At 43.4% G+C, this 8,572-nt stretch overlaps 1 protein-coding gene across 1 annotated transcript; it reads left to right on the forward strand.

Annotated features, from left to right (window-relative positions):
* Window positions 1-294: 294 nt before the first annotated feature.
* Window positions 295-6,120, forward strand: AGR2 (anterior gradient 2, protein disulphide isomerase family member). Its single transcript, XM_049798944.1, has 8 exons — window positions 295-357; window positions 2,005-2,142; window positions 2,446-2,509; window positions 2,605-2,657; window positions 3,608-3,681; window positions 4,076-4,139; window positions 5,092-5,175; window positions 5,769-6,120. Exons 2-8 carry the CDS (start codon window positions 2,013-2,015, stop codon window positions 5,816-5,818), a joined length of 519 nt encoding a protein of 172 aa, XP_049654901.1. The 5' UTR covers window positions 295-357; window positions 2,005-2,012; the 3' UTR covers window positions 5,819-6,120.
* The last annotated feature ends 2,452 nt before the right edge of the window (window positions 6,121-8,572 follow it).

Consider the following 8,572-nt stretch of genomic DNA (forward strand, 5'->3'; position numbering starts at 1 on the left):
AAATCACTCTTCAGGCAAATCAGGAGTCTTGACTTAAGCTTACCTGGACTTGGACCTTTGCCAACCTTTTAAAATCACCTTTCAAAAAATGTCCCAAAAGTTTACAGAAACTTCTCTGAACTTTAAATACAGCACCTGACAGGAAACTGTAGTGTTATTTAATTACAAATTTAACCCTGAATGTTTTGGTGGGGAAAAAAACTGGAAAGTTTAGCTCTTTCGAAGTAGTATTCACATTCAAAGCTTGTGGGTGGAGTTTGGTGTGTGAAGGTGCATAAATAGGCAGTAGGAACAGCAGTGTTCACACTGTAACTGGGATCACCTTCGCGCCCTGGCAGGCATCTGAGAGTAAACAAGGTAAGGCATGGCACACTTGCTGCTTTAGAAAGTGCCCGGGGGAGCTGTGAACCCTGGGTTACCTGGGGCTGGGGCAGCTGATCAAAGGAAAGAAAAGGCTGCACCAAAGTAGGCACAGTTCAGCACAGCTTGCTATGAAGAAAAAAGTGTGTAGAGAAATGTTGGGTTTGCAGGTTAAAAGAGCCAGGAGAGCAGGGGTTTTTGGAGGGGGTGGAAAACTTAGCAAAAGTGCACATAGCCTTCCAAAGGTGAAGTTTTGAAAGAGCAGGTTTAACGTTCCTCCGTCTTTGCTTTCTGCATTCTGCATCAGCAACAGCTTAAAATTTGCCTGGCCTTTAACTTCCTGGTTGTCCCATACCTTTTGTTTTGTTTTTTTTTTTTTTTTTCTTTTAAAGAAGCATTACTTCTGCTGTATAGCTCTAGCCAAAACAACTCTTGAAGCAATCCTGAAAATCCACTGGGTTTAATTTAAGTTCATGCAATTTTCTTCTTTGCCAAGGAGACTTTTCGTAGGGCAGAAAGGCAGTCTGCTGCAAAAGTTTTAGTTCATGCCCTTGAAACAGTGACTTTTTGGATGTTCGAGGTCTATTGGACATCCCAGTAGCAAAGAGCACTGTACCACTGATGCAAATTCAGCTGATGTCTCCTCCTGTAGTTCCTACCCAGAAAAATGCTTCTGGAGTTTAATTTTCATTGTCTGAATTTTAAAAACTGTCAGCCTGTTGTAATTTTTGCATGAATCTTCTGAATTTTCTGTATTGCTTTTGGAATGTCATAGTTTTTCTTACTGTACCCATTACATTGCTGGTTTAGTTTCTAGGAGGAAAGTTAATGAGAAAACATAGGGTCATGTTGCTGAAGTGTTTTACCCCTTCAAAGAAGCATCCCAGCTGAAACACTGAGGAGCTTCCCATCAGAAGTGCCTCAGCTCCATCTCCATGCCCCAGAGCCCGGCTCAGGAAAAGCCCTCTGCTTTGTGTCGCTTAAACCTGCAAACTGCATTTCAGTTCTTACTGTTCTACACAGCAACTCCTCCCCACTCTTTTCACTATAGATTCCACTGACTTTAAGGATTAGGTGATACCTTTAAGGGGGAAGACAGGATCGGAAGTGTCAACAACAGCATAAAGCTGTGCTGATGCTAATGGCTCCCTGTAAAGCCTAGCTTAACATTCTGACTTCTCATTTGAGTTGCTCCTGCTGCAAAATGGAGGAAGAGCCCAGACAAGTTAATTTTTCAGCACCTGCTGCTAGGTTACTGGAAGACTGGGCAATCAAGGTAGAACTGTGAACTTATTAGGACTGGCAAGTACTTTTGGAATTGCCAAAACTCAGTGGTTTTACTGAGCAAATTCAATAGACAGGAAAAGAGAGAGAAACTAACCCATACATACGCATCTTAACAGGACCGCAGCCCAACGGCATGACCCGAGCAGTAGAAAGCGGCCAGGTCCTTCATGGCAATTTGCTAAGCAAACCTCATGCTTCCTTGACAGTCCCCAAGCCCAGGCCCCTGCCTGCAGCAGTTCCTTTCAGCCCTGACTCACCCTGCTGCATACCTGTGACTTGACCTGCTCTGCTGTATGCCTCAAAGCAAGCACCAGCCTGGGAGGCACGGCAACGTGAAGTTTCTCTCCTCTGTTCCAGGAGCGGCCATGGAGAAACGCTACATGTCCATGTTCCTGCTGCTCGTTGCCATCTCCTGTGCTCTGGGGAAGGATATGGGCAAGAAGGAGACAAAGGAGACTACTGCTAAACCAAAACTGCCTCAGACACTCTCCAGAGGTAAAAAAAAAAAAAAAAAAAAAAAAAAACCAAACAAAAAACCCCAAGCCCAAATTGAAAAAAAGTGCAATCTGCTAAAGTTTTGACTCCTATGCTGCTGTAATAAATTCATTTTCTTGCAACTCATTCTGCAAATACATTTTCCAGTATTCCCCAGCACCCCCTCCCCCTTTATTCCTGATTTAAAGCCCTCTGGCAGCGCGCCTGCTCAAAGCTCTTCCCGGCAGACGCGGGCAGGGGGCGGGACGCGAACCCGCGGGCCCCGGCCCCGCTTATAACGCGCCGCCTGTCCTCCCCCCGCAGGCTGGGGAGACCAGCTCATCTGGACGCAGACGTACGAGGAAGCCCTCTTCCGCGCCAAGCACGGGTACCGCCCCCCCCCCCGCCCCGCCCCTTGCCCCACCCCTCGCCCCCACCCCCTAGCACCTCCCCGCCCCCTAACGAGGACTCCTGTTTTTCCAGCAACAAGCCCCTGATGATTATCCACCACTTGGACGACTGCCCGCACAGCCAAGGTAATCCTTTTGCACTGAAAAAAACCCAACCGAACAAACAGACAAACAAACAAAACCCCCCAAACCCAAAGAAATCACCCGGTTTGGGGTATCTGGACAAATGCTGCTTAAAAAAAAAAAAAATCAGCGCCATTCTGCTTGCCGCCTGTGGCTTAGTGACTTGCACAAGCATGCAGAGTGTTCTTCAAGTCGCTGTCCCATGTAGGCATTTTCCAATGTGCAGCAATGAAATAAAAATGGTAATTCAGTATTACATGAGACAAAATGGATACGGAAGTGAGCAGAGGTCGGCAGGTTTTGACCTGCGGCAAATCTGGTTTTGGTTTGCGTCACAATCAGCCAAAACCAACAGCAAGACCAGGAGTAGTGAAAAACAGTAATTCACTGGAAAGGACGTACGCGGCTTTCAGTATCGCTGATGACTGGGGCTGAGTCTGGCCAGGGACTGAACCAAGCCAGGCCGAAACTGAGCTTTTGTGGGATTTCTGGTAACTGGGACTGCTCTTCTCCCAGTATTTCTGAATTTACCCAAGGGCCCTTCCTCCCACAAGCTGATCCACAAAGCAAGACCTTTGTGTCCATCCATAGCTCCAGTGACTCCAGAATAATTTTGTAGGAGCATTAAAATCCTTTCAGACATTTCAGGCTGAAGTCCTGCACCTCAATATGGAATTTTCTGTGCCGTAAGAACTGGAGCCAGAAATTGCAATAGCAGACTAGGAGGTTTAAAGGGTCAAATGCTCAAATTCAAGCTCGGGCAGACAAATTTGAGACCTGTACTATCCGAAGGAAGGACGGACATTTTTTACCATTATACTTACTCTTTGCCACAGCATATAAATGATTTGATCATCTTCCGGAGGAATGAACTTAAAATCCTCATTTGCTGCAATCGTAAACTGGGAATTCTTAATTTGATTTTACTTGCATTCCCATTTATTTCACTCTAGCACTCAAGAAGGTCTTTGCTGAACATAAAGATATACAGAAATTGGCCGAAAAATTCGTTCTCCTGAACCTTGTGGTAAGTTTCCCACTTACACTTCATTAAGTGAAAGCAATGAAGTTCTATTTTTAATTATGGCTTCTCCAGCTATAATTACTCAGTTGAATAGCTATGGTTGGCTAGGAAAATGGCCAGTCCCGAAGCATAATAGATTTAGTAATAAGTGTCTTTCATCTGTACCTATCATAACCTCAAAATATGAGGGAATTTAAAGTTTAATAATAATGTTAACTGTTGTTACAAATATGCAACTCCAGCTGTTAAAAGATTGCATCCTAGGCAGTGAATTTCTTAAACTGCACAATGTATTTTTTAAGCTCTGTTTTATAACACAAAGTACAATGAAGGAAAAAAACCCCATATTTATGTAACATGCCCTCCTTGACTGGGAACCTTCTCTGTTCTCTTTAAGTATGAAACCACAGACAAGAATCTTTCACCTGATGGCCAGTACGTCCCTCGGATTTTGTTCATAGGTGGGTACCTCAAGCATCAAAGCTGATCTCGGACCAAAGCCCCTGCTGCGCCATGAAATCTCAAATCCTCGGGCTTATTAACAGGAATTTATTCCGTGTGAAATATAACATTTCTAGTTGGTTTTGTTGGACGCAATTCAAAGCAACCCCAGCCGGGTCATTAGCTTCACAGGTCCAGCATTCCTCCCTCCTGGATTCCACGAATGATGTAATTCCGTCCATCGTGTCATCGAAATGACATGATGCCAGTTACTGGAATGGGTAGGCACCGGCTCAGCCTTGCTCATCCTCCTATCTCTAGAAATACTGTAAACCCATCAGGTTTCAGTTTGCAACGCAATCTCAGAGATCGCAGGAACAGCAGTGACCCCGGATGCTTCAGGGCTGATTTTCAAAGCTCAGTACTCGGTTCCGTGCTCCCCTAACCCGCACAAACCCCTGCCAAGCATTTGCGTTTTGGGGACGTATTAGTGGCCACGCATGCATGCAGGTATTCCCTCTCCCAGAACAGATATGTAGCCTCGCATAACACACACATGCATGATTAACACATACCTTTATAAATCTCGGTCACAATGACCATTTTCAACAGACCAAAGCAAGTGCCGTATTATCTCTGCCTTTATTTTTTTTTTTTTTTTTTAATAACATTTGTAGCCTGAAAGAAGCCTCAGCTTGTAGAGTTAATTCAGGTACTATGCAGTGGCACAGGGTGCAAGGCTGATCAACATTGATCAGAATTAAACCTATCCCCTTGTTAATAAACCTGCAAATACAACACTTAAAATTGAAATGTCAGGGACTGCAGAAGAATGATCTCCTGGTTGTTAGTGGAAGCAGACGCGTCTTGCAGAAACATTCAGGAAGCTAAAGAAGTGCAGAAAGGTTTATTTCCTTCTGCTCGAAGGTTAGTCCTGTCCTCTGCAACTTCTTTCATCCTTTTTTTTCCCAGATCCTTCCCTGACTGTGAGAGCAGATATTACTGGAAGATACTCAAACCGTCTCTATGCATACGAGCCCTCTGACATTTCATTGTGTAAGTAGTGTATCCTGAAATATTCTGAAATACTCTGAAAGCAGTCACATTTTTCACATGACAAGGAGTAACACCAGGCATTATGGACTCTTGCAATCAGCACTTGCTGAAAGACAGTTAACTAGGTTTAAAATTAAACAGGATGCTGGACTTAAACTCAGTGAGGTGAAGAGAATGATGGCAGAGCCCTGGAGCCTTAAACATCCATCTGTTTTAAAAGAAAGCATACATCAGTAGGAACTTGCATAATTCAGCAGTATTCAGCGTAAGCAACGGTGAGAAGTCTTGCGCACAAGCCCTGCTGTGCCAGGTCAGGAAACCTTCTGGGAGCAGAACCTTCTGTTTGCCACAGCTCCCCCCTCTGCCCTGCGAACGCCTACGTGTTTGCATTAAGAGATGGATGTTCTCACCAGTCAAAATTTAACAGATGACGTTCACAAAATGCTTGGAGGAGCACAGAATCTGTATAGCGATAGGCATGTGAGCAAAAGCTTTAATAATAATAATAATAATGACATTTTCTCTACAGTACTTGGAGTTGCTGGAAGAGGAAGTTGCAACAAAAATAACATATATGAATATTTCATTTCTAGTGTATTCAAATATGCAGAAAGCGCTGAAGCTTCTGAAGACTGAACTGTAAGGGGAAGAAGGAAGCCCCTAAATACTGTGAAGTCTGATCTTCCATCTCTTCTCCACTCATTGAAACTGGTGAAGAGACCATTTAGAGCGATATTTAGTGATGTGTAGTGCTGGTTTATATATATATATAAACACTACAGTTTTACATTAGCACTTTTGTACTGGGCAGCATTTTTAAAAGCTGGAGGCTTTTAATTTAAGGCATACAGAAGAATACTGTATGATCCAACTGTAAAAATGATTTTTTAAAAAATAAATCCATTTCAAGTGTTTACATACAAAGCATTGCAGTGTTACGTGTTTTTTTCCCTTATTATCACCTACCATTATTAGAAGGAGTAAAATCGCACTGTTACTTGAAACCACAGCTTGCAGTTTTACATCTAGGCACTTGGGAAGGAAAAGGGCTGTTGTGGTTTAACCCCAGCTCAGCCCCACACAGCCGCTGGCTCACTCCTCTCCAGAGGGATGGGGGAGAGAATCAGAAGGGTAAGGGTGAGAAAAGTTGTGGGTTGAGATGAAGACAGTTTAATAGGTAAAGCAAAAGCTGCACATGCAAGCAAAGAAAAATAAAGAATTCATTCACTGCTCCTCATCGGCAGGCAGGTGCTCAGCCATCTCCAGGAAAGCAGGGCTCCATCACGCCTAACGGTGACTTGGGAAGACAAACACCATCACTCTGAACATCCCCACCCTTCCTTCTCCTTCCCCCAGCTCTATACGCTGAGCATGATGCCATATGGTCTGGGATACCCCTGTGGTCAGTTGGGGTCAGCTGTCCCGGCTGTGTCCCCTCCCAACTTCTTGTGCCCCCCCAGCCTCCTCGCTGGTGGGGTGGGTGAGAAGCAGAAAAGGCCTTGGCTCTGGGTAAGCATCAGCAATAACTAAAATATCTGTTATCAACGCTGTTTTGGTCACAAATCCAAAGCATAGCGCCATACAAGCTACTATGAAGAAAATTAACTCTACCCAGCCCAACGGAGCCCAGGAAAGCAGCTTTTTATCTCCAGTTTCAGCAGCTAGCTAAGCTCTGCACTTCTCAGCCTGCTTTATCTCCATTTATTTTCCTGTAGGACCAACCTATGTCAAGCTCTCATTACCATCCCTTTATCTTTACAGTCAGATAACAAGAAGTGTAAAGAGTACTTAAGACTAGAGGACGGGATTGCTCACACGTGTGGGGCTTTTTTTGTTTCTTTTTTTAAACTGGCTGTATTCTGAAGTTGTCTGAGGATCACCTTACCTACTTGGAAGAATTTATTTTTTTTAAAAAGACAAAAACTGCTTCCCTTCAAAGATTCCTGCTTACCTCAGAATTCAGTAAAGCCTTGAGATGATTAATAGAAGTGATACTGTATTGAGTATACGGTTAGTTTCATGAATGTGTTACAGCTTGTGATTGCTTATTTACAAGTCCAAAAGGGACAAGAGGAGTCAGAACTAAAAGAAACCCTGCAGCTGAACACCACAGGAGTACACACCACCTTAAAACTTAGACCAAAAGGAGACTTTCCAACCTCAAGTATCTTAAGAAGTCAGCAGCAGCACCAGTGAAACACTTTGCTCAGGACCATACCTCCATTATCTTCTCAGCTTTTTGGCAATGTCAGCCATTATTACCACTACTACCACTACCAGTCACGATCATAACCATGAGAGGAATACACCTCAGAAGGTAGGGCAGGCAAGAGAAGTAAGGGTTTCCGCTCAGGGGAATTTCTCAGCAAAATTAGAAGCAAGGCACCTGCCAATATGTCTTTGGCAAGCTACGTGAACCCTACCAACCAGAAAATCTCAAGTGGTACCTAGAAAGGGCTCCAGCCATGCAGTTCAGTATTGCTTCAGGAGTTCAGTTAAGATGTTCCTTTCTATTGCAGCATCCTTTAACTGCGAGGAGGAAATTCTTTGCTGCAGAAGGTCCTTCCCTTCTTCCTTCTGAAGCAGATGGGGGAAAAAAAGGATGCAATAGGGGCAGAAATATTCTCTAGAAGCAGCTATCATCCACAAAAAGCAAAAGAGGCGATTACAGCACTGAGCAGAGGGACAGCACAGAAGGAGGCTGGAGCAATTGGTTATCAGAATCATCTTACCTACTTGACCCAAAGTACACTTGCTAGAGCTGTGTATCCGACATAAAACAAAGGCCGCCCATGCCATCACATTTTAAAAGTCTGTTTTTATAACTCTACTGAAGTAGCATAATGTTCTTAAGTTGATTTAGTGATGCTATGGCTAATATCCAGCAGATGGATTTAAGGCATATTCTACAAAAGTCTACTAGTCTATGTGCTATAGGTGCAAATATACAAGCTAGTTCAGCCTGCAAGTATGAAGAAATTAATTTTTAAAATAAATTAATTTTTTCACTCAAGGCTGTGCTTTTGTAGTTTGCTTTTGACGTTAGCCAAATTTGCAAGAGTCTTAACACATAAATGATCAATTTAATTCTGCTCTTTTCATCCCCTCCTCTAAATACAGATTATTTAGGTTTACAGAGGCATCAAGCCAAGCTGATGTACCTAAAAAAGCCCTTCTCCCATTTCTTTGGAAAACCTGGGAAATAATTTCTGAAGTATATATGCTCAGTAACTTGAAGTGCATGGGATGGATGGGTTTTCCAGAACCCCACTAGCATTTGGACAATCTTTAAATAATGAGGCCTAAAAATAATACTGCAAGCTAATAATACCAGCAGACTCCTATTCCCATATCAGCTATAGGTTTTAAGGTACATTTTTACAGGTATCAATTCAAG

Source organism: Accipiter gentilis, chromosome 4, assembly GCF_929443795.1.
Source record: "Accipiter gentilis chromosome 4, bAccGen1.1, whole genome shotgun sequence".
NCBI lineage: Eukaryota > Metazoa > Chordata > Aves > Accipitriformes > Accipitridae > Astur > Astur gentilis.

Bases quoted from the DNA above. Each gene is read 5' to 3' on its own strand.
- AGR2 (XM_049798944.1), top strand. From the start codon at position 2,013: ATGGAGAAACGCTACATGTCCATGTTCCTGCTGCTCGTTGCCATCTCC. The intron at 2,510-2,604 runs GTACCGCCCCCC...CTGTTTTTCCAG, and splicing joins CTCTTCCGCGCCAAGCACGG to CAACAAGCCCCTGATGATTA. The intron at 5,176-5,768 runs GTAAGTAGTGTA...TTTCATTTCTAG, and splicing joins GCCCTCTGACATTTCATTGT to TGTATTCAAATATGCAGAAA.